Genomic DNA, 26,585 nt, shown 5'->3' with positions numbered 1-26,585 from the left:
TGTATAGAACAGGTAAATCTAAGAGGTAAGAAGTAGACTTATAGATGCCTGCGGACAGGGGAAGATGAAGAAGGACTACTAATGATGAAGTGTTTCTTTCTGGGGTCATAAAGTGTTTGAATTTAAAAGTGACAATGATTGTGAATATATTAAAAACCACTGAATTGTTAAAAAAAAAAAGGAGAAACAAGAGAATCTAACAACAAATTTTGCTTTGGAAGAAACAGAGTCCTACTGGATGCAAAGATGGTTGACCTTCCCTATCACCGTGCACCTTGGTCGCTTATAAATTTTTAAAACCACAATGGAAAATATCACTGTATTCTCCTGACTGGATTGTCTACAGGCAAACCACAATGTGCAATTTTGTTTTTCTGTTATTCTACTCAAACTCCTTATCTCATTTCATTCTTATAGTTGTGGGTTCTATACAGAAAGTACCTTTTATATTCAGCATTTCTTCTATTTTTTCTCTTTGGACCAGAGTACAATAATTCAGTGTAATCTGTTGCCCTATTCAATCATGAGGGCCACCATATTTACTCTCTTATAGTTCATGGTCAATTTGGTTTCCATTTGAAATTCATTTCACTGGTTATAAAGATTTAAAAAAATAAACAAAGCTTGCTGGTTAAAAGAGGTTTGCCTCTGGGAAATGGGACTGAGGTGGGGCAAGAAGCTATTGCCTTTCATCAGAAGCTTCTTAGCTGGGGCTGTTATCATGTAGGAACTGTGATACAAATATCCCTGAGATGTGCAACATGGGAGGATGCTAGCCTATTGACAGAAATAGTTCAATTGGGAGGAAGATAAAACAGAAAGCCACAGCAGAAGAATCCTATTAAGTATAGATTGGGAGGGGGTGTTGAAATCCCCCCAAACTTCCTTTTCCTGTATATTCATGGATATTTGGGGTTTCCCTTCAATGCACAAGATACTGTCAGATATCTGACTGGGGAAATAAAGTGTGCTCTTCTCCTTGGGGAATTTGTTGGCTCACAGAGGCACTATTGCATGCTGACTGCTGGAGAACAGATGGTCTGTATCAAGTGTCTTAAGGTTATACAGACAAGGGCTGCAGTGCAGCAGGGAAGGACCAGATTACACTTCAGCACACAGGTAGGATCACAGAGGAGGTGGCACTGGATTAGGAAGGTGGGCTCCTTTCAAAAAACACGAGAGGATATTCTAGGTGGTGACACAATATGGAAAAAGTACAGAGACAAAAACTATACGATCTATCTCTCAGAGAGTAACAAAATATATTCACTTAGCTGGATCATAAAACACACATAATTGAGGATGAAGCTGGGAGACAGGCGACAGAACTGTGGAAGTCATGGGGCCATAGCCTGAAGGCACTGTAGGTTATTAAAGTTCTTGAGCCAGGTTGTGATGTAACCAAGTGATCTTTCAAAGATATGAAGAGCATGATGGATTGGAAGGAAGGAAAGGACACAAGCATGGGACCCAATTAGGAAGCTGGGTGGTAAAAATGGGTGTGAAAGGAGAAAGTCATGAAGCAGGATGTTAAAGGAAGGATGAACTAGATTGAATGAATACTGCTTCATGTTTCCACTTTGGATATAGTCAGCTTCTGACCCTAAGTTCTGGTTATCTGCTGCAGTCCATCCTATGTAGGTAAGAAAACCAAAGAAACTGATTCTCTTCAGCCTGTTAATGGTTCATAACTGAAACTATGTGGAGAGGGACAGATAGACCCAAACTGATTATTTCAAAATCCATTTGCATTTGGATTTGAACCAGATTCTGTGCATCTGTCACCTTCTTTGTGCTGTTTGCTCTAGCTAGTATTGAAATGAGTCTCATATCTGAATCCATTGCTCTTCATACTGGACAAAAGGCACAAAAGCTCACAATGATGCAGGGGGCAGCTCCCCAGTATACAGTTCACAGCACAGTATTTGTAACATGGATAATCAGTTGGATAATGGTTAATATTGGCTTTGAAATGAGACTAAGATCTTGCTTAGACAAAATTAGAGGAACATGGTGCTGTAGTGTCAGAGGGATCTCCAGGTAGGATGGGACATTAATACGTTCTCCTCCTCAATCCCCACAAAAGCAGCTCTTACCCTGGGAAAAGCATCTGCTGTGTGTGGAAGTGATGCTGAGAAAGGCTCCGATGTGGCAAGGAGCCCAGTGTGAGAGATGAGGATGCTACAAAGAGGGATCTAAGAGTGATCAGATTTTCATTCAAACCCAAACATACTCAGATCAAATGCTGGCTGTGAAAACAGATGAAATCAGATTCCTTCCATTATAGCTGCCCCTCCCCACCCCCCAGTGGGAATGGAGACGTGAGCATGTGTACACATTTTTGCTCCCAGAGACCCAAACTGGCTCATTAGCAGGTCTGAAACCTGATGGAAATAGCTCAGAAAACAAGAAACTCATCTGTTTTGTGAACCCACCCATAGTCACCCACCCCTCCCATAAGGTGGACTTCACAAGCCACTCAAATTTCAATAATATGTGGATATGTGCAGATGTTCACACATGTGTGCACATTTTTGTATGAATACACCCTTTTGCCTTATTTGGCATGAAAGAATACAGTAGATTTTAGAACCTGGAGCATGATGATGAAAATTTGGAAGCACAGTGTGCACACCAACTGCCTTTCTGCTTATAGCTGCTCTACCCAGCAGCTATAATTCTTGGGCATTCAGTGTTCAAAGGAGACCATCCTAAACATGCTTTCCACCTTGTCACTGGTTCTGCTTACAGAGGCTGCTCTTGCTTCCATATGTGAAGTTGGCCAGCATGGGGTGCTGGGTGGACTTGGGGAGAGCTTTGGGATGCTTCATACCTTGGCAGGCACCCTAAACTCCCCATATTCTTTCAGCAGCTCCTGAGTTTCTTCTGTGGTCTCTCCAGTGGAGGTATGTGTTGAGAGGTAAAATTCTCCAGTTTCTTGGATCCAGTCCAGTGCCTATGGAAGGAAACAACCCACCCGGCCCCCAGAAGGCAGCTGTCAGGAGGAAAATATGCTGTAATAGAGGGAAGGTTGATGGTTTGGGACAACCAGGAAGTGTGACATGATTCAATCTGTGTGTAGCTCTGAAGGATATTTTATGAATGAGCTCTCCTCTGACATGGAACATCCCACCAACAAAGCAGTATATTTTAGATCAGACCCAGTATCATCCATTAGATAAGGGCATAGTGAGTACCCTGTACCCCCTTGTACTCTTTCACATCTCCTGGGACCAGACTCAGAATAGAGTCATTAATAAATCTGAATTACTGACAAGTGGCAACCTGTTCTTTCTCATCTCTTCATCCCTCTCCCATCTCCAATCTGCCTGCTACTGTGACCTCTCTTGGACCATCCCAAGCCTTGGTCATCTGGGCCCAGAACTGAAGTAAAGCCAGGGAAAGTTCTAGACATACCTGCTTAGCACTGCGCTCAAACACCACGTACTGCTGGCACTGGTCTAAACGTCGCTTCTTCAAGGTCCAGAAATGCAGGACACGGTTTTCCCTTTGCAAGAGCTCACTCAAGATGGCTGTGGAGCAGAGTACAGAAAGACTGTGAGCAAAGCTCCACCACCCAGACAACTGTCAAGCCTTCCCACAGGATGAATCCAGTGATGAAGAAAGGGAGCAAAAGGTGTGCCCCAGAAGGAAGCAAGACCGGGGAGACCAGGGTGAGAGCCTGTTGTTGAGGGTTCCCTCAATTAGGAAGGAAGAACGTGCCATCAGTGACTCCTAAGTGATCCCGGTTCTCTTTACAGTCAGTCCTCAGTTGTAAGAGACCTTGGGAGATCCTAGTTCCTCAGACAGCAAATGACTCAGCCCCAGAGCCTAATGACCGTGGTTGGACTTTACCAGGACTCCCAGGCATTCCTGAGGAGCTTCTGGAAGAGAGGCAAGAAGTAAGCAGTAGAGAGAGGGCTGGTGTGATGCATGGACAGCCTGTGTCCTAAGCCACCTTCTCACTCCTGCACAAGCATGGTGCACACAGCACTTTAACAACAGAGTCTCATTTACAAAGTGCCCAAGCAGAGGGCAGAGGAAAACTGCTGGAATCTTGTTTACCTATTGTCTCTAGGCCCAAACTTCATGTTGCTTTGGATCTGATGCTAAGAAAAGCTGAAAGCTATTCTCAGGTTACCTCTAACAATGTTAATAGTGAGGACATATTGAAGGCATGTAGAGCCAAAAGGGGGTCAGGGAAGGCCTGTGACACTTCCTTCCCTAATTCTTTCAGCAGTAGCTGGCTACCTGGATTGATTCCCTAAGTGTTTTATGTTTGAGGCAAACAAATTTATTCTGTATTATGTCTGCCTCTTACTTCCTGATAACTATATCAGATATTAGTAAAATACACATTAATGATGATAGCAACAATTAATATTTATTAAGCACTCACTAGGTGGTAGGCATATGTTTTCATAACACCCCACAAAACATGTACCTTTATATTCTCTATTTTACAGATGAGGAAACTGAGGCTAGAATAGGACAGGTAATTTGCTCAGGGTTATTTAGATAGGAAAGGGTAGAGCTTGGATTTAGCCTAAGTCATGTTTGACTGCAGATCCCATGCCTATAGCCACCCTGGTCTCTGAGTTACTGGAGTATAAAGCACACATTACTGTGCTTTACCAAGATGACACAACCCAAATTACAGTGTTAGTACTTACATGCTTTTGTTGATTTTATTTACTTTTAATTCCTCCCCACCCTGGAGATTGGGTTCTAAGGATATAATCTATTTATACTCCTTTAGACTGAGAACTTTCATGGGTTACCACTCCCTATATCTTTGCTTTCATCAATTCCTTCCCAGACAGGCAAAGTATATTTCTTCACTCCCTGAGAGATCTCTGGCTGAGTTGCTTTGGCAAACAGGCTGTTAACAGATTGGACATAAGCAGGAGATTGAAGTGTGCTTACGGACTTGACTCTGCTCCTTACCCTTGCCATCACCATTATAAAAATGTCTGGGTAACTGCTGCTTCTTCAACCAGGTTTCAGAGCGAACAGACAAAAACCTTACCCATAGTCACGAACCACACCAGTCACCCCGAAACACAGCTGCATTGCTGAGCCTAGCCACAGGAGCCCAGCCCAGCCAATGCAGTCACCTGAACAATAAGTACAGTGTACAATTTTTTGACTATTAGGTAGCAATCTTTGCTCCCCTAACAAAAACCCTTACTATGTGGCTTTGGATCCAGGTAGCAGGTGAAAATAAAAGAGATACAGAAGGGGGTTTCAGGGTTGCAGGTCCTGGCTCCACTGGAAGCTTCCACTGGGCAAGGGCAGAGTGAGCTCCTGCTTCTTTTTGTTTCTATGTTCCCTATTCAAAGCACTGCTCACTGCAGCTTTCTCTATGGTAACTAAGGGAATCAACCCAAATCAGGCAAAAATCCTAAAGAGTTTTGAGCTTCATTTCTACTCCTTCTTGAGAGCTTTCATATGGGGAACAACCTTTGCTTGCCTTGGGAAGATATAGGCATTTCTGGCTCCCCCTGGGTGCCTGTCTCTCTTCTGTACATATAAATGGGGGGGGTGTGGTCTCTCAGCAGTAGTAGGCCTCCCCAGGCTGCCATCTGCATGGAGAAGTCAGAATATGTGCTCTGAAATGTGTTAGATAGAGAGGGTGACATTATGTCAGCCACCCACATAGCCCCTCAATCAAAAACAAAATAACACATCTGGAAAAGAAACCCTACATTTTTCTTCTCTGTAGGGAAGATGATTCCTAAATTTAATTCTTTCCAATGGCTTCTGATCTTCCCAACTTTTGAGCTTTCTGAACAGGAGGGAAACTCAACCTAAGATAGATCACGCATCCCCATTCTATCCATGGTGCCTCCCAGCTGCCCTACTCTGCACTCCAAGCCTACTCAGGTACTCTTTCTAGCCTTGTGACCGTGTTGTATTTCTCTGCTTTGACAAGTGGACATGTGTTAAAAACTCTTCACCTGCTCAAAGGCTAATTTCTACATGGTAATAATAATAAAATAAAAAGACAGATAATTTAAGCTTAATGTAATGAGACAATAAGTGATTTTAAAAGGTTATATATTTTTCATATATCCATACACTTTATAGGATTTAGAGATACATTAAAGATTATCTAGAATAGTAATTAGTAAATTTTGCATGCACAAAAGTTGCCTAGTTGATGGGACTGGGGTGCGGTTCTTACCAAAATGCAGGTTCTGACTCTGCAGGTTCAGGTGGAGCCTGTGATTCTGTGTTTTGTACAAGCTTCCAATGTCAATGTTGCTGCTTTGGGGACTACACTTTGCATAGCAAGAATCTATACATCCCCCTTATTTTATATAAAAAAATCAAAGTTTTAAAAGTTTAGGCAATAAGTAACAACTACTTAGGATTAGATACTGGCTTTATGATTCTCAGTCCACATCTTGTTTCAGGATATAAGATACCCTAGTGTTGTGCTATTCAGTATGTTAGCCATGAGCCACATGTGGTAATTTACATATTAATTAATTAATATTAAATAAACATAAAATTTAGTTCTTTATTCACACTAACCACATTTCAGGTGCTCAATAGCCACATGTGACTAGTGACCACTAAATTATACAGTGTAGATGTGGGCTACTTCTGTTATTCCAGAAAATTCTACCAGCCATTGTGGCCCTAGAATCTTAAGACAAATGATAAAGCTTGGGGAAATCTTTTTGCATGTTAAGAAACTGACCATGAATCACACTTCTCACACCATCCCACATTTGACTTTTTCTTCTCTAAGGAGAGGTATCAGGAAATTTGAGATTGCATGAAGACTAGATACATAGCATGTTTAGGGCATCCATGTTGCTGAAGTATCTTTGTGGCTTGGCAGACCTCTCACTGACCTTTTACTTGCTGCTCAGGTCCCCGAGTGTGGCTGGCTACACTGGGCATGCTGACGTTGTTCCTGTGGATGTACTTGAGAAACACCTCAGCGTTCCGCCGTGCCAGGGTGCAGGCCTGAGAGAGACAAGGGTGTGAGACTCCTATCCCAGCAGGTATGGGGACGCCAAGACACCACAGAAGGGGTGCCTTCCATCTACTTGATCACTTGATGGTGATGAGGATGCTAAGGAATCCAGAGAGAGCAGAGCTCTGGAGCTCACTTCTGGTTCATGGTTGTTCCAATTCCAATTTAGGAGGGCTAATGCTCTGAGCTTTCCTTTTATTAGGTGAAGAATTACCCCTGTGCCTTTTCCATCCCAGATAAAAATCAGAAGTCAGACAAATCCCTTTCTTGCCTATATATTGACTTATACTGCTGTCACTCCCAGGCTGTTTTTTTTTTTTTCTTCTACTAGAATGCTCCTTATGTTACCACTACTGTAAGCCCACTTTAACATTAATTTCACTTAGTCTTGTTAAAGTATATTTAGTAAACACTCTTTCTAACATACATTCTAAATCTAAATGAAGTTACCAACATTTTCCAAAATATTTGTCTGCCTACCAAGTCCTCATTACCTGAGGAACACTAGTAACCATCCTCTTGTTGGGAAATACAAATTTCAACAGAATAAGAGCCATTATACCACCCCCTGAAGACTCAAGCTGTGGGTGGCAGAGGGCACAGGTCACATTCTACTGATGGACAAGACTGTGGCTCAGAAAAGGCAGCAGGCAAAAAATAACTCAGATATAGAATATAGGTCTACTGACAAAGTATTCCTAGTCTCTTATAGTTTCTGGATTTTTCTAAAAAGCATTTTTTTCCTTGTAAAAGTAATATATGCTAGTACACTAATTTTTAATCCATAGTATCTAGAATTAAATTATCTCTAGATGAAATTGTTAGTTTAAAATCATCTTACATTTAGCCTCTGATCTCGCAAATTGTCACATATCATATAATTAAAATTATAACATGTGATATGATTAATATAAATATAATTATAAAACTATATAATTTGTGATTGCATAAGAAAATAAGCAAAAAAGGCTTCTAGGATCTCTGGTAAAAGCCTGGTGTTGGGTCCATGAACCCCGAGGCTCATGAATTTGACAGCCAGGTGGTGGTCTAAGGTTAAGGAATCTAAAATAGATGAACTAATGCAGACAGAGAGCTCCACACTGTCTGTGGGGCATAGAATTCCATAGCAACCAGGAGTTTCTCTCTATGGCTTTATGAACATATGAAAAACATTAGCCCAGAAAGTTTTCTTTCTTCTTTTTCATCAAAAGAAACATTAAATTTTGTGAAGAAATACCTTAATACCCTATTTAAAATCCTTAATATGCTCTGCTTAAATTGCTTTGTTTTAAACTTTATTTTGTAATAGATTTAAAAAGTTATCTTAAGCCCTGTTTGGGAGCACTTCTATCTAATTGTATTAGTAAGAACTGATTACTAATGGCTCTAACCAACCCAGGTGCAGATATCAAGCAAATAGAAGGAGGCTGGCAGTGGGGCGGTGCATCTTAAAAAAAGAACAAAAAACTCAAAGAGGTGGTCAAGAGGAACAAATCCTTAACAAAAGAAAGGCAATTAGCTACAGAATTATGTGAGATTGGTGGCAACATGTTAGGGTATAAAAATTCTCTTTTGCCTTTTCAGAAACCAGAGAGGAAGTAGAACATGAAAGTGAGAAATGTGAGAGTGAATGGAACATTTAGATCAGCCTGAACAGAGAAGACTGCCTGAGGATCAAAGGGTGGGGCGGGGTGAGACACACCCAGGAGGACTTCCTACTCCACTAAAGCCTGTGCAGAGCAGGACTACGCTTTCCTCCCTGAGAGGCTAGTGCTGCATCAGAAAACCCTGAGAAAGGTATTTCTACCTTCACAAAGGAGAATAAACAGTGTGACATTTATTGGTAATAGATAATTGCTAGACTGATAAATAAATAGGTGTCTCAATCCATTTAGTTCTTATCCTAAAATTTGCATCATCCATTTATAAAAGATTTATTTTTAATAATGTTTTATATCTAGGCGTTTATCTTTCAATGAGGCCCTGGGTTCAATCCCTAGCACCACAAAAGAAAACAAAAAATAATTTCATAAACTAAGTGAAAGCATATAACAGCATTCATGGGACATCAGAATATCTGAACATGGAGGCAGTAATAATGGTGTAACCTAGTTTCCTAATGATACCAAAAGTATTGAGAGAAATGAATATTTGAAGTGTAACCTTATGACCCTTCAAATTAACCTTCTCTCCAATGCCTTTTCCCTTCAGATAAGATGCTAGAAAGAGCAGGAACTTGGGAAGCCCATATGAAGCAGTGTGTGTGTTGGGGAGGGCAGGGGTTGTATGTGTGTTGGGGTGTTGTATGTGTGGGGGGCAAGGCTGGAGTCTGAGAGCTTGTGAGACAATATGCTCTGACCTTAAGAAAAGCCTCCTTCTGCTCCAAATGTTTGCTGATGAGTGGAATGACATGGTCAATCTCTGCTGCTGGCCCCAGTTTATCTCGTCCGCCACACCAGTCCTCATCTCTCCGGTATTCTTGCTCTAAGCTCTCCAGAACACTGCATACCTAATGAATCATGGAGGGAAAGACTCAGTAAGTTAATTGGTCAGCAAGTATTCTCTGAGGACTTTAGTTCACAGAACCCTACATAGGGACATTTTCCATTCAAAGCTTAGTCTGTAGATTTAGAGTATGTGGTACCCTTGGGACATCTAAGATAGGTCGAGGAGGCATAAGAATCCTATGTCTGGAGCTCAGGAGATATGGACTGGAGATATGGATTTTGGAATCACATCTCACAGTTGATGGCGAAAGGCTGCACTATGGGGGTTGATGACATCACCTAGGAATAGTATGAAGGAGTACAAAAAGGAGGAAGACTAGGATATGGGGGGTGGTTCAAAGTGTTCTATATATATTATGCTATTGTAACCTCATGATAACTATGAATTATGTGGAACAAGAAATGGGATTTGGAGAAGATACTTGACTGGTCTAACCAGCTATACTTGTCCTGTGGCAAGGAGCATTAAGCAGAGGTAAAGAGGGAAGTTGCCTCTGTTGTGTGATATATAGGCCATGAACAAGGGCCATCTTCCTTTTCCCCTGCAGACAGATGTTCCAAAGTCCTACCATAAGGTAGTGACATCTCTAGGTCATCTATTATAAAATGCACATTTCCTTCTGGGGGAAAATACATTTGGGTTAACCTAAAAGCCAGTTAAGATGCTTCTCAGTTCTAAAGATGAGGAGAGGCCATGCTGAATGACTTTACAAATGACCTTAGAAAAGAGCAGAGGGAAAGATAGCTCAGGTCCTATGGTGGGTGACTGAAGGCCGTCTCGTACCAGTGTGTAGAGGAGGATACAGAAAATATAAATCCTATAAAGTACTTGCCTAGCATGTGCAAGCTACTGGCTTCAATTCCTAGCATCATGGGGAAAAAATAGAAACCGGAATTCCTATATTTTCCTTCATCAGACTGTGATTCCTTGGTTGGATATAGCTACAGGGGAGAGCAACCATAATTATCTTTGGCCTCATTTGACGCCATTCCTTTTGATGAAGGATGTGTCTTTGGACAGGATGTTCACTGAGTCATGAACTGAGCTGAAAGAGGTCTTGAGCAGTGCACCCTCATAGCCAAACGTGAGGTCTATAGGTAACTTTTCTAGCCCCATCTCTTGTAGCCCTCTTTATGCAAGGCAGGGAAATGTGTGGGCAGGTTCATGTCTTGAGATAAGACAAATTACACAGAATTTTGTATATGATTAGATGGAAATTAAGTCTCACTTTTTCCATAATGGACATTCAGACTTGCCTTCATCAAATTGGTTTGTCAAAAATCAACTGACTGCTTATATGTGGGTCTACTTTTATAACCTGTTGCTCTTCCATTGTGTCTATTATACCAATATAATTTTGCCTTGATCACAGTGGCTTTAGAGAAAGTCTTTAAATCAGGTGGTATAACTCCTCCAACTTTGTCCTTCCTTTTCAAGAGTATTTTGGCTATTCTAGCTTCTTTGCATTTGCATGTTATTACCATATAAATATTAAAATCAACATATCACTTTCTACAAAAATGCTTGCTAGAATTTGATCCGGGTTGTATTGGCCTTATAGATCAACTGGGGAAGCCCTTCATTATCTTAATTTGTGACTATCAAAGACATAATCTCTCTGAAAAGACAGAAAGAAGGACTAAGAGGTGTGGGGACTCAGATATGTTATATTTGTTCTGAGGAAGACTTTCCCATTGTCCCTGCAAGCCACCCATAGGGGAATGTTCCTCCTATCCATTTCTACTGGGGAAGGGGGCAATTCAAATGAGAAAACTATTTTATGCATAATAAAATTATTCCTGCTTTAAGCCTTTATTTCATTAAATGTATTCCCTGATGGCACCCTTATCATTTAAAAAAATCTTCTTGGGCCTTGTGACTATTACTCTATGGATATAATGGTAATAAATTTGCATTTTCATGTCTCTGGTGTATGCATCTCCTGTCTTTTCTCCCACAGCTCTGCTATCTTACCACTTAGGCTCATAGTCCCCCAATGACAGAGAGCTGTGCTTCCTCCATTAGAATGGAAGGACCATGAAATAATCACGTTTTTCAAGCAACGCATAATACCTAATTGTGATAGATTATATTATTATTCAGCCAATATTCATCTTTCTTTCATGACCTTAATAGAAGGCATTGCTGCCTCACTGCTGTTGGCCTGGTCATGTGATTGTTTTGGCCAATAGGATTAAAGAATGTGACAGAAGCAAAGACTTGAAATGCTCTTGTACAATAGATTTGGGGCTCTTGAGCTCCTATCTTTAACGATAAACATGTCCCAAGTAGCTGCTGGTCAAGGAGGACAAAGAGATACATGAGCAGATCTGGACACAAGGTGCAGCTTGGAGCCTAGATATATTAAGTTCACCTGAGATCAACTGAACCACAGATACTTTAGCAAAAAATAAATGCTGACTGTTTTTCACCACCGAGTTTGGGGTAGTTTGTTATACAGCATTATTGTGGCAATAGCTGACAGATACACTATTCAAACATAGCATTCAGCCTATACCCAGTTTCCACGTCAACACCTCCAGATAGATCGATTAGTTTGAGAAATTCGGGAGAAACAAATCTTGTGGTTCATTGCTCTAATGGAAAAGATGATAAGGAAGCCAAGTGTGGTGTTTCTATAAACCATTCTTTTATTTTCTAGGTTTGATATTGAGAGGTCTGGCTTCTTGCTGGGGTTGCAATGTGAGGCAGGAAACAGCCTCTGTCAACTTCAGCCCCATGTTTTCCACAGCCCTGTTCCTCACCTGTTCAGAAGTTTTGTAAAAGGCCACAGAGGCATTGACCAGTTTTAGCCGGTCCTCCATCTTCAACATGAGCTGCTGCCAGTGGAGGGCCACCTTCTCAGCACATTCCCGGATGGCATCAGCGTCATAATGGCCAGCCTGGAGCAGCGCCTCAGCTTTCTGCTGTACCTGCAGGGCACTCTGGTGCGTCTTCTGCAAGGAAGTGGCATGAAAGAGGGACTGGGCACGAGGGGAGGAGAGAGAGGTCCATGGGAACAACCCAGGCGTGGTATGGGAGGGGGTGGAGTGAGGCGTGAGTGGAAAGATGCAGAAAAGTTAAAGAGCTTTAAATGACTGATCCATTTTTGTCATGATGATTAATACATTTTTGTTTTTAAAGCATATTTTAAAAAAAGGATATCATACATTTCCATTAACTAATTCTCAGGACCCTAACTCATATCCTTAGCCCTCACTATCTAACTGCATCACACTAGGGTTTAAAAAACATTTCAGATTCTGTGGTAGAGAAACAGAAGTTAAATATAACTCTCTTCCCTGATTGGTTCATTAAATTTCCTTTTCAAATCTAATCACCAAATTGTCCATCATTAAGTTTTCAAAGGAGGCTATTGCTGTACTCTTATTTTATACAAGTGAACACAGCATTTAAACAAAAGCAACCACACAACCATTTTAAGCACTGATAATCAGGAAAAGGATTCCAGGAGAAGGAATCAATCTGGAGGGTTAGTAAAGCTGGAGAGTAACCTCTCATGTCCTCCCTTAGTGTCTTCACCAAAGGAGAAAAGCAATGCAACAGATGGTTTGGCTCAACATAGGATTCCAACAATATTTACATGTGCTTTTAGAACATATATAAAAAATATATAATATGCATATATATTATATACATCTTATTTTCTTTTTTAATGTACAATATTTAATTTGTTTAACAAAATTTAGTAGCATAATGTACAGGGGTACATTGTGACACTTACAAAAATTTTACAGTATATATTTGATTCATCCCATCTTATTTTCTTTATGCTTTCTGATTCTGGCTAAATGTGCTTTGTATTTTCTGAGTTCACAGTAATTGTAGGAGTTGGGGAGACCAGGTTGGAGGACGGGGTGACAGGAATAAAACCAAATGGTGTTAAATAAGGTAAAGGATTTACCTTATTTCACATGAGGAAGCCAGAGTCCCGCTGACTTGCGAGAGCTAATGGCATTGCAACCTCAACTGCTGGGATTAGTCCAGTCTAATAGTGTAGTACTAATTTGGCCTGTGTATTTTTTAGGAAAGTGTAGCTCAACTGGCAGTGAAAAGGGACAGCTAGATGCCCAGTAACTTACTCCAGAATTAATTTCTGCTGTTTCTGGGCAGTAGTGATAAGACTATTCTCATATGGTGATGCATGCAGCACTTCCTAGGTCTGAGACAACCTCCTTCACTTTTTACCTGTACCTCTCCCTCATTCCTATCACATCTGCCCGTGCCCTTAGACTGCAGTCTCACACTCTCACTTATCTTTTCTAATCTAGCAATACCTGTTGATTTCTCTTTACTTCCTCCTAAATCTGCAGTAACTCCATTAGCCCAACTTCCTCCAGCAGCCCAGAATTTTTGCATCTTTGTCTTCCTACTGTCAGTCTCTGTCCTAATGACCACATCAGCATTAGGCTCATAATTGCTGAATGCAGTTACAGAAAATAAACTAAAGGGCAGAAGGATCCACTGAAAGTCCCTGATTTTTCTTCTCAAGTTTACTGGCACCATTTTCTCCACTTCCTATATGTAGAGTTTCTCCATTTCCTATATGTAGAGGTATCAAGATCAGTCCTTGCTTTTTGTTCACTTCTGCAGTGCTCTCGTCTATTCCCTTGGCTTATCTCCACTTTCCAGAAGATTCCTGATGTAAGCCTTTTCTTGCTGGCGCCTGACCCTCTTCTTTAATTGTCTTAGATGCCAGGGAGCTACCTGCATACCCCACATTGGTAAGCAGCATTCATCCAGTTGGTCTAGCTGTCTGTTCCATGTCCACTTGCTGCAAAGATGCAGTTTTGGCTAAAGAAGCAACTTTATTAGAGAGTGGTGGGACCCTTGCCTTTAAATGGAAAGGGCTTTCCTGTTCCATCAGAGCCTCCACCACTTCCTTGATGGCTCCTCAAGTCTTGCAGTGAAAACTGAACTCCTTCTCCCTGTGAAAGTTTTCCCAAGGTCACTGCCACTTTTGTTGGTCCCTCTGTTCTCCCTGTCAGTTAGAATTACAATACTGGCATCATTCATAACTGTGGTTCTCTAATCCCCATGTTCAGCTCAGCCCTCACCACTTCATACATAGACTGCTATGGGGGGTGACCTGACTAGTTTTCTTGCCTTCCATTTCTAACTTATCAAATCCACCTTTTGCATTGCCTTCCATTTCTACCTCATCAAATCCGCCTTTTGCATTTTTTTCTTCCTTTTTTTTTTGTGGTGCTGGTCCTCAAGGACGTAAAGCATATTCTCTACCACTGAGTCACACCCCTATATTTCTGATGGCTTCATTTAATTCTATAGAACACCAGGTGCTTGCATTAAGTGACTTATAACATCCTTCACAGCTTTTATATTATGCTTCAAGTAAAACTCCCTTGTGTCAATTCAAAAGCCTTCTTTGGCTCCCTCACTACTTTGAAATGAAGTCCACACTTCAGAGGCTGTCATTAAATGCCCCTTACAATGTGGTTCCCAACTATTCTATAACAATATGAAACCATGCTTCCTCCTAAAAACCTTTGAAAATAAAACATACACTTTCTTGCCTTTGCTACTTTCCTTCTTCCTGCCTTTGGTGGATGCCTCCAATTTCCCTAGTCTGTGTACCAGATTTCCTTTGAGACTTGCTTCAATTCTACCCTCCTTCAGTGAGGAGGGCCTGAGACTCACTGAAAAGCTAACCTTTCCTGAACTTCTATGTCATTCATCTAACACTTAATCAGTTCCTTTTACTCAGAGGGTGAAACTCTCAAGGCCAAGGACAATTATTTAAACAGCTCTCATTTATTCAAGGCTATGCTCCGTGCTGGGCACTGTGTTTATGTATGTATTTTCTACTTCTCCCAATGCTACTACAAGTAGAATATTATTACTCCCATTTAAGAGATTAAGAAACTGACACTCAGCTGGCTAAATGACTTGCCCTAAAATGTGCAACCAAGGAAGTGATGAAACCAGGAATAAGATTCAGGTTTGACTTATTCTCAAATCTGTGCTCTTTCCTTATATCACACATTTTATCTCTAGGGTTTGAATGTTATCATAGTATTTCTAATTTGGAGGAGTGGTTTGCCAGATGAATGTTAGTGATAATTATCTAGCTTTTTCCCAGTATATAAAACCAGCAAATAACTATCATCATAAACCTGTTATTTTTTTTTTCATAAACCTGTTGTGAGTAGAGGAGTAGTCTTGATTTTTCTATAATTTATGCCATGTAATAAATTCTTCTTTATTCTGAAACTCATTATGATCTAATAGTCCTGGGAACTTCTTCCCCTTTTAATTTCCTAAGTGATAAACTCTTATTCACATGGCATGTCTTTGTTTTGCTAAGCTTAAGCTATTATTTTGCATTTACTTCTACTCCCCATTGTCTAGTCCTAGTGAGCATTATATCTCCAAGACATAGATTATCAAGGGCATTAATGTGTAATAGGGAGTATATAAAGGAAAACTGAACTGAATCAGTTGAATTTGCTATCTAGTTTTAACTACTTTTTTTCTGGCATAATATTTATGGTTAAAATCCATAAGGGGATTTCAAATAAAAATGGATTTTAAAGTTGAGCTTTTCTCTATGAAGTTCATAGTTCCTGAAGACACATCAGCATCATCCAGAATACTAACAAATAATACTCTCACTTGCTTGATAAAGCTATTTCACTTCTAGGTGCTGTGCCTGGCTCTCCAGTCTGAATGGCTCTGGGGAGGTTTTCCTGAATCAAGGATACTCCGGGTAACAATTCTGGCCTTTAGTGGGGAGAGTAAAACCTTCAACCTGATGAGGCCACCCAAGTGAGGGTTAGCAGGTGTCCTGGTTTTCCCAGGATAAAACCAGTATATCTATTTTTCTGGCTTAGTTATTAATAATTTCTTCTTTCACTCCTAAAATATCTCAGTTTGATATAAATTATATCATCATTCTAGCAATAGCTATTTATTTTCTCTCATAGAACCCAGGGTTCTTTCTTAGGGTCCAAGAAATCACATTATGCTTCCTCCCAGCAATCATTGAGAAAGCCTGCAGGAATACTGTCAAAATGGTGTAAGCCGAACCAGAGTACAGACAGTCCCTGCAAAATTGGTTACATCCTCATTGGTATATTTTCCTCCTGATGCAGAGCCTCATCTAAATTTATATTTAGAGAGAAGCATGAGCTACCTGGAGAAGGAGCACATGCTGAAATTTGGGTTCTGTTTTCCATGCTGTAGACCCTGCCTACCTACCTCCTACTCCCCAAATACTCCAGAAATCCTATCTGCTCTGCCATGCCCTCTTGAGATCATAAACACCAACCTTAGAGTTGACCTGTAGATAAGCATCAATTCTAAGGCTATTTTATCAAGTTGTATCCATGCAGAAACCCAGGACTGATTAGGAGAACTTTGTGTTTAGTAAGTCCATACTTTGTAAGGATGCAGTGGCATCTAACAGAAATGAATGCATATTGCATATGCAGCCATGTGGAATCCAGTCACTTAAACAGTACTGTAAAAACATTTACCCACTCCTTCCTTCCAGCTCACTGAGATGCTCAAGCATGCCATGACACTTGGTCTTACTTGTCTGACATTTGATTACAGGATTCGAAATTTAATCACCTGACAGGGTATGTTAACCATCTTATTCAAGATAAATAAGGAAGAAGATGACCAAGAGTTGCTATCTTATCTCTGCCTAGCACCCTTCACAGTTCATGCCATGCCTCAAGTTTGATTGCCTAACACTCATTGCTCTCTATATCTATGGAAACCTGACCACTGTATGTCTATTGTAACACCAATTTGGATTTTTCCTTTACTGTGAATAGAACCCAACACTATTTGGGAATGTCAGTAAACTGCAAAAGAGACAGATGATAATAAAACTTCTCTCTTCTGGTTCCTCCTTAGAAATGATTTGCTCATATTGTGTGTGCAACATACTTTTTATTTTTAAATCTCAGATCCCAGACAATACTTCTAGGACCAGAAATGGTTCCTAAGAAGATATCAAGTATCTTATGGAAACATGCCATTCCCTTAATGCTATGTTTATGCATACAAAATGGTTTCTGGAAAATTAAATGGCTGAATTCAATCAATAGTTATTTAAAAATGGCTAGCAACTGGTTGGATTACTATATTAAAAGACATATTTATGGGCACAGGTGGTTAAAATTTTGTTATTTTGCCATCATTGCTGTACAGAATTCTTACTAATGGTCATTTAAAAAAATAACACCTTTGTGGTTCTTACACACTCAGAAGTAGGCTAAGTTCCATGCTGAGCCACAAGTAACAAGTATTTTTGAAATTCTTATTCTTTGTCTCTTTTCCCATTGGTACTGAACTTATTTTTAATAAAGTTTCCATGTCCTACTTTCTACTCTTTCCCCTACCATACAGCAATCAGCTTAAGTCTCTTTGGGAAGGAGAATGTCCTAGTAGAAAGGATAATTAAGGGTACTATTTAAAGCAGGGCAACATTTATATTAGATTATCATAAGTGGAGCTTTATTATACAATAGGATTTTAAAAAGTCACAGTTAGTGAACTTCTTCAGGTTACAGTTTATTCTTTAAATAAAACTTCTACCATTCAATGTCCAGCATTACTGGACAACCACTTTCAGTGAGCTTCTCCAATGCAGGGTCCTCTTTAAAAGGCAGATTCTGACCTATAAACCAAATATTAAAATAGGATCCAATGTGCTATTGACTTATACACTTGTTTAGTCTCAGTGACCTGCAATTGGAAGACACTTCTAAACATTCAGCTTTATATTTCTCACCTGGTACACAGACTATAATATATAAAAGTCTCAATGTATCAGGACCTTAAAGGTTAAAGGCACCAATGATTTGAGAACAAAGATTCTCATTTGTAGTGGGACTACTTGACTTCTGACACTGGACTTTCTTGGTGGTGGGGGTGTGTGGAGATTAACCCTTGTACTTGTTTCCCCATCAATACCTGGGAGTAGGGAGGCTCCCTGGGTCATTTCACTATAAAGGGTAAGAGCTCTACCACCTGAAGAAATGCCTACATCTCCAGGAACTGTCCTGCCCAAGGCACAGAGCAAAAAGGGGAACAGAAGGCAGTGTAGTCAGATTTGGGTGTTACCTCGATGGCCAGTTGGAATTGTTCATGCTCCCGCTGTAGCTGCTCTGCTTCGGACAAAGAGCTGGCATTGACAAGGCTGGCGTTGAGCATGGACTCTCCATTGCGGATCCATCCTAGGACCTAAGGAATCAGGACAGGCATGCAGGTGAATCACCTTCTGCAGCTTCCCCAAAGCAGCTGCCTTCTCTACGGGCATTTTAGTCAGAGGGCTCTCTATCTTTTATACTCTGTTGGAGAGAGGATTGAAAGGGTCTTAAATGGTCATCTCCCCAATCTTACTAGCATCTGATACTATAAGGTACTTATTTTCTGTGCCAACATCATTCCCATCTCCATACATTTTTCCTTCCCTAAACTGTTCCAATTTCTTCACCCAGTCAATTAACATTACTTTATCTGGTTGAATTATATGTATATTTAAACTTCCTTCTGGAACACAGACTGTTATAAATAAATAAATTCTGACTGTTCGTATCCTTTTCTTTTTTTTTTTTAAGGCCTTATTCAAATAATAACTCCTTGAAATCTTCCGCACCCAATGGCTCCCATTGGAAACAATCTTTTCCTCATATAATATAGCCATACTATTTATTTATGTATGACCTTTATCGTAGTCACCACAGACTACCTTACTCGGTTACTTCAACCTATGTTTCATCTCTTCCTTCGAATGTAAAAGTCTAGGGCAATCTATTGCCATATTTTAATCTTACACGGTGCCTAGCACAGTACCTGCAAATAATGGATACAGTGTAGTAACGTTTTGAAAGTAACAGAGATTACCCAAGTCACAGTTGAACAATGGGTACAACCTCTCCTACCTTACAAAATAGCCAAGAATAGACAGGCTTGAGCTTTGGTAGGTAAAAAACCCAAACAAAGGATGAAGGAGAAAGAAAACAAGTGAAATATCATGAATAATTCATACATTGGATAACCAGAAAAAGAGGGAGTAAATTATAACCTAATTCAATTATTTAAAGGCTATGGTTGGGCTGAATACAACTTCTAGGGACCTTAATGAGTACTGGAGAAAAGAAAACACAGCTAGGAAATATTAGGATAAAGGGAGAAAGAGACAGCACTGTCTAGACAGTCCTAGGTAGAATGGAAGCTAATAGAGTTAGTGAAAATAATCCAATGGGAAGAGTAAGGCTCTGAAAACCTACCTGGTGTCTGGTCACCAGAACATTGCCAAATATATTCTTTTCTTGAGAGTCTGAGACTTTAGCTTGGTGAGGAAATAAAATTCTGAAATTTCAAAATCAGTAAATGCCATCCATCTGTTACCTCATGCCAAAGGAGAAGATACCACCATCTGTTTCAGATTTGCTTTCAGATTTCTACTCCCTCAACTTTCTCATGTTGAACTGGAAAACAGTAAGTCCAGTCTCCTGCCCCATAACTGTTTTAGGCATCTCCCAAATTTTATCCTTGGGCAAAAAACGACTGATGCCTTTATTGTGTACAGATAACACCAGGGAATAAATCCTGCTAGAGCTGGGCTACTTGGATTGAGATGTTAATTCACGGCCAGCCTGGCAGATTGTGGATGAGATGCCAATTCGTAAAGCAATTAGTTGCAGGAAATAACTGCTCAGCATGTACGTGTGAAATCCCTGTTGTCCCTGGTGCTCTGTAGATAGCAGGCTAGTGGTGCTAATGAGGTTGAAAAGCTGCCTGTAAGTTTGGGGACATGCGTTCATAGATTGCATGTCCAAATGCTTTATCTTTTTGAAAAATGGAGCTTATAATATATATTTTGAACTATGTCCCTCTATCATGTTTCACTGCTTTGTGCTTAGTTTGGAGATTCACTTGTGGGTGTCAGAAAAACATTTTCTGTATGTGTATCACAAGTCAATGCTCCATCTGGGTCTCCTGAGTCTTGCTAGAATATTTTCCTCTCTAGTTTCAGTCAAGTAGAAACATCAGTTATAGCTATGGTGGTGAGCTTTTCATTTAGAATTATCAAGAATATCAGCCTCTACTTCTCTTATTAAATTAAATCATACCTCCTTGTTCATTCGTATTTCCCAAATGCTGTTTATAAGGGCATTCTAGGACTTTAGAGTTGTAAAGATTTGATTTGGGGAAGATAAAAATGCATGGCAGTTTATATCCATGGCATTACTCCAGGGTGATCCCCACGAATGAGTCAGTCCTAGAAGTAGAACTGGCATAGTATGGAAAGAGTATAGCACTGGAAGTCAGAACACCTGGCTTTGTTACTTACCTGGCAAAATCACTTAGCTTTCCTGAACCTCAGTACTCTCACTTGTAAAATAGGGATAACTGTACCTTTCCTGTTTGCATTATAGGGGTAATATGACATAATGGAAAATATAAAATCTGATGATGATCACGGCAGTGTTGGTGTTAGTAATGATTTTCAGTTTGGAGCAAAGATGGGTAATACTGTGATTCTCTGGTTATACTTTTCCCAATGAGAAGAGAAAATATTTAATATATTGAGCTTTAGTCAACAAATTTCAGGAGCTTATTGGCATATTCTGATGTAATATATGTTTCTTAGGTTGTTGTCATCATTATTCTGACAACTCTTGTTGGTATAATTTTCTATTATCAGGCTCTTTTTAAAAAATTTTATCATTTTTACATTTACTTATATGTGTATATATTATTTGGGCCACCTCCTCTCCTCTTTCCCTGTCCCACTTCTGGGCAGAACCTATCAGGTTCATAAAACTTATCCTGTGAGAATCCCAATATGTACAAGGTCATAGAAGAACTAAATAAGAAAATATTGGTCTATTAATCTCAAACTATGTGATTCTGGAAACATCATTTCATCTAATGCTCAGTTTTCTCATCCATAAAAATGAGATTATTGATGTGAGAGTGTTTTTTTCAAACCATAAAACTAACATTTTACATTAAGCAATCATTGGAGACAACAATTTACCTAGAGGTTAGACAATCTTTAAAGGTCATTTTCTGCTTTAAAATTCCGCACTTCTTTCAAAGTTCAAATAGTGCTCCTACACCTATAGGAGTCCAGAGGAAATCAGTTAGGTAGAAATGAGGCACTGGGAAAATATTGCTGCTTGGGGACTTAAGAGCTAGGCCCAGTATTCAGCTTAGTCTAGACTTAGAGAGGGAACTAAAATGCAGATCTATTACTTCCTTGGACCAAGAAAAGTCAGATAAGCCTAAACCAGGAGGAGAGTAGACTGGAGCAACTGGACATGAATGTCCACAAATGATGATGTCCTTAACCTCGTAGTCTGGGCCTTGTTCTATAGGCAGGGAAGCTGCTTGCAGATGACTATGTTCTTGAGGTCAACCTACAATAAAGCCATGAAGTTTCCCTCAAGGAACCTGTCTCTCAAGATTGCTGTAGATGACCTCTCACAAGGCACAGTTATTTCTGCAACTCCAGACACAGGAGAAATCCTCACATGGTAGCAGAGAGCCTGTCAGAATTCTAAAGTCCTTTAGTTCTAAAAATTAGTAAGATTGTACATGTTCATCCTTTATGGTTTTATAGGCTGCGTCCATCTGCCATATGTCCTCTTAATTATCTCCACTTTAAAACAAAAATATAATACTTGTCCCTTTGATTACCCCTCTTTTGGATCTACTCCAACTCTGTTCTAACTTTGATATATAGTCACCAGAACTGAACACAGTGTTCTCCACAGAAGTATAACCTCAGGCTAATGTTTTTTTCCTCAGTTTTGAATATCTATCTTGATCATATGCAAATTTTGGTCAGCATCTGGCCCAAAGAAGCAATCTTATACATCCATCTTAGCTTATTTTTCTGTTAAATGTACTGCTTTACAGGAATACATATGGAAATTCATTCAGTTTTATGTCCATTAAAAGTCATTTTTTCAAATCTTCCTGAATTATCTAATAGGTGTGAGGTCATTTTTACCACAATATTAATTTTCCTAAAAACTGCTGGGAAAACTGGTTAGCAGTCTGCAAAAAACTGAAACTAGATCCATGTATATCACCCTACACCAAGATTAACTCAAAATGGATCAAGGATCTTAATATCAGACCCCAAACTCTAAAGTTGATACAAGAAAGAGTAGGAAATACTCTGGAGTTAGTAGGTATAGGTAAGAACTTTCTCAATGAAACCCCAGCAGCACAGCAACTAAGAGATAGCATAGATAAATGGCACCTCATAAAACTAAAAAGCTTCTGTTCATCAAAAGAAATGGTCTCTAAACTGAAGAGAACACCCACAGAGTGGGAGAAAATATTTGCCAACTATACATCAGACAAAGGACTGATAACCAGAATATACAGGGAACTTAAAAAACTAAATTCTCCCAAAACTAATGAACCAATAAAGAAATGGGCACATGAACTAAACAGAACTTTCTCAAAAGAAGAAATTCAAATGGCCAGAAAACACATGAAAAAATGCTCACCATCTCTAGCAATAAAGGAAATGCAAATTAAAACCACGCTAAGATTCCACCTCACCCCTGTTAGAATAGCCATCATCAGCAACACCACCACCAACAGGTGTTGGCGAGGATGCGGGGAAAAAGGAACCCTCTTACACTGTTGGTGGGAATGTAGACTAGTACAACCACTCTGGAAAAACATTTGGAGGCTACTTAAAAAGCTAGACATTGATCTACCATTTGATCCAGCAATACCACTCTTGGGGATATACCCAAAAGACTGTTACTCCAGAGGCACCTGCACATCCATGTTTATTGCGGCACTATTCACAATAGCCAAGTTATGGAAACAGCCAAGATGCCCCAGCACTGACGAATGGATTAAGAAAATGTGGTATCTATACACAATGGAATTTTATGCAGCCATGAAGAAGAACGAAATGTTATCATTCGCTGGTAAATGGATGGAATTGGAGAACATCATTCTGAGTGAGGTTAGCCTGGTCCAAAAGACCAAAAATTGTATGTTCTCCCTCATATGTGGACATTAGATCAAGGGCAAACACAACAAGGGGATTGGACTATGAGTACATGATAAAAGCGAGAGCACACAAGGGAGGTGTGAGGATAGGTAAGACACCTAAAAAACTAGCTAGCATTTGTTGCCCTTAACGCAGAGAAACTAAAGCAGATACCTTAAAGCAACTGAGGTCAACAGGAAAAGGGGAACAGGTACTAGAGAAAAGGTGAGATCAAAAAGAATTAACCTAGAAGGTAACATCCACGCACAGGAAATCAATGTGAGTCAATGCCCTGTATAGCTATCCTTATCTCAACCAGCAAGAACCCTTGTTCCTTCCTATTATTGCTTATACTCTCTCTACAACAAAATTAGAAATAAGGGCAAAATAGTTTCTGCTGGGTATTGAGGGGGGGGAGAGGGAGGGGGAGGAATGGGTGGTAAGGGAGGGGGTGGGGGCAGGGGGGAGAAATGAACCAAGCCTTGTATGCACATATGAATAATAAAAGAAAAAAAAATTAAAAAAAATAAAAAATAAAAAAATAATAATTTTCCTGGAAGAAATCAGAGCATTCTGTGGGGTCTAGAGAGCATCTAAGGGGCACGAGGGTGGTCTGGGGAACTGGACCATGTGTTGTAATCTGCAAAGTGGTTTCCCTCCGAGGTCCAGTGTTTCTCCAGAGGTATGTGTGCTGTCTGTCTTAGATATAAAGTCCCATGTAAATCGTTAGAAAGAAAATAAATTGCACTCACTGATTTCATTTGTTCAAATACCTAAAGATAAATTTCAGTCTAATAACTGTGCTTTTCTCACACTTCAAAGCTCCAGTTTAATGTAATTTCAGTGTAAATACACTTGTCATGGCCACATTGTCAAATCTAAACCTTTAATCTATAAACTTCAACAACAGAGCTATATCATAACACACTGTCCTCTTCCCATTAATAGAATTTCAATTAGGATGCCTTTTTTCTTTCATTTTTTTTCTTTTTTTGGAGAGTATATTCAAAAGAGAAACTCTGAAGCCAGCATCTAAACTTAGCTTCACTGATCAATACTGACATCTAAATTAACTCCCTTTTTCCAAGTGTCAACAGCTTCCAAATCAATATTTCCTACTCCGCCAATTTCCATCAAACACAAATGCCTTCTCTGAAACTGGATCAGACGAATCCCTAAAGAAAGAGCCTACGCTGACAAGGAGAACAAGTCTGTCTAATTAGGCATGGTGCTTAACCAAGCAGCAGTCCCTTGGCACCTGAAAGGGCTGCTGTCCTTTGCAAAGGCCTTTGTAGGTTTTTGGATTTGAACAATCTTACAGAGTTTTGTGAGTCATTTTCACCAGGAGAAGAAGGTATTTTCCCAACCTTACAGAAGAATTTTTTGTCTCCTAACTCATGAAATTATGAATAATTCAGGTATTAGTCAACCCATGATCATTTATATGTATGCTAGCAGTACACCATTTGAATACCTACCACCATCCTAGTCCTCACCCTATATAGAATGTATACTTGAAGAATAAAAATTCATTTCCATTTTTTTTTCAGTGGGATTGGGGTTTGAACTTCAGAGCTTTGTGCTTACAAAGCAGGTGCTCTACCACTTGAGCCACACCTCCAGTCAATTTTGCTGTACTTATGTCTGGAGATGGGGATCTCATGAAGTATTTGTCTGGGCTGGCCTCAAACTCTGATTCTTCTGATCTCAGCTTCCCAAGTAACTAGGATTGCCAGTATGAGTCACTAGCACCTTGCTCATTTCCAGTTTAATATTAGCCAACAAAAACATAATTAGGGAGTTGACTCTTCTATTGATTCTGGAACAATAAATAAATAAAACTAAAACCCAATAAAAACAAAAGCAAAACTATAGATTTAATTTCAATGCCAAATAGAAATAATTTCCCTGTTATGTTTTGTTCAGATGGTCATTCCTGCCACCTGCTACTGATGGAAATTACCAGGCACAAAAGCAGAGGAAGACTCTGATGACCTGCTGGAGTTCTGTGGACATTCAGACAGGTGGCACCCTCTCTGTGGAGCTGAGGCCACCCCTGCCTCTCTTCTCAGATGTGGTGCTGTGCTCCAGCTTGGTATAGGGCTCAGCAATTTCATCTGCATTGAATATAGACTTTTTAGCATGATGTGCGTGTGGGGGTCTAGTTGAGAAGTAATTGGAAAAGAATGGGAGTGGAGAAGATTATTTTGCCCAATATAACAAATAATAGTGTATGAACTATGACACAGACATTAGCAAAGGTCTGAGTAATTAGTAAGTGATGAGGAATAAATATGACATTTTCCCCTTATGCTAAGTTAATAAATTTAAATCTAAAGGTTCCAGAAGACACTGTACAAAGGAAAAAATGTTTTAAAAAGGAAAATATTTCTCTCCTTAGGATAATTCATGATGGGGGCTGGGCTCTGTTAAGAGGAAGCAGGGGGACAGGGTGGCTTGGGAGAGTGTGGAGCAAAGAGCAGCAGTCACTAAAGTTAGGTGGTGTGTGCCCCTCCAGGAAGCACTCCTAGACTCATGGAGGGTGGCGATGTGTTCTTTTCTCATAACAACTGACCATTTTCTGGTGGCCTCTCAAGGCTTCAGTGGCCTCATCTATAAAGCAGGAACAGGGTCTGCTTCAGAGAATGGTTGTAAGGATGTATGGGGATGGAAAAGACACATAAAAATGGAACTATTCCAGTATTGTTACGTCTTCAACCTGACTTTGTCCAAATAAGACATCTGCAGTCATTATCATAATAATTATTTAGTATTCCCATAATAGTCATATTTACAAATGTGCCATTTTATTGTGTGTATGTTCCTGGAGATCTGGGTATGTCCTCCAGTAAAATGCCTGGTCACGCAGATAACAATTCTTTTTTTCTTATTATCATCAACTTTTAAATGGCAAGAAAATGGTCTTCTAAGAACCATACACGTGTTGGCAATAATGACGGTAACTGCTACTACTTATTCACTATCTATCTACTATGTGTCAGAAGTTGTGCAAAGAACAAAGGTGTCCTATATTAATCAACCTGGCTGTACAGCTAG

At 39.8% G+C, this 26,585-nt stretch overlaps 1 protein-coding gene across 24 annotated transcripts in view; it reads right to left on the bottom strand.

The window, feature by feature from the left end:
* Positions 1-26,585, bottom strand: part of Kalrn (kalirin RhoGEF kinase) — a 660,017-nt gene that overhangs the window by 255,783 nt on the left and 377,649 nt on the right. For 18 of the 24 annotated variants that reach the window (XM_074073308.1, XM_074073309.1, XM_074073319.1 and 15 more), the window contains 6 exons: positions 18,617-18,736; positions 12,265-12,483; positions 9,351-9,500; positions 6,867-6,981; positions 3,418-3,533; positions 2,834-2,956 (listed from right to left, as the gene is read on the bottom strand). In XM_074073308.1, the coding sequence (XP_073929409.1) occupies positions 2,834-2,956; positions 3,418-3,533; positions 6,867-6,981; positions 9,351-9,500; positions 12,265-12,483; positions 18,617-18,736 (843 nt within the window). The remainder of the gene's footprint in view (positions 1-2,833; positions 2,957-3,417; positions 3,534-6,866; positions 6,982-9,350; positions 9,501-12,264; positions 12,484-18,616; positions 18,737-26,585) is intronic. The other 6 variants (XM_074073314.1, XM_074073318.1, XM_074073328.1 and 3 more) reach the window with 1 other exon arrangement.

This window comes from Castor canadensis, chromosome 5 (genome assembly GCF_047511655.1).
Source record: "Castor canadensis chromosome 5, mCasCan1.hap1v2, whole genome shotgun sequence".
Taxonomy (NCBI): Eukaryota; Metazoa; Chordata; class Mammalia; order Rodentia; family Castoridae; genus Castor; species Castor canadensis.
This window is presented reverse-complemented; position numbering and strand designations above follow the sequence as displayed.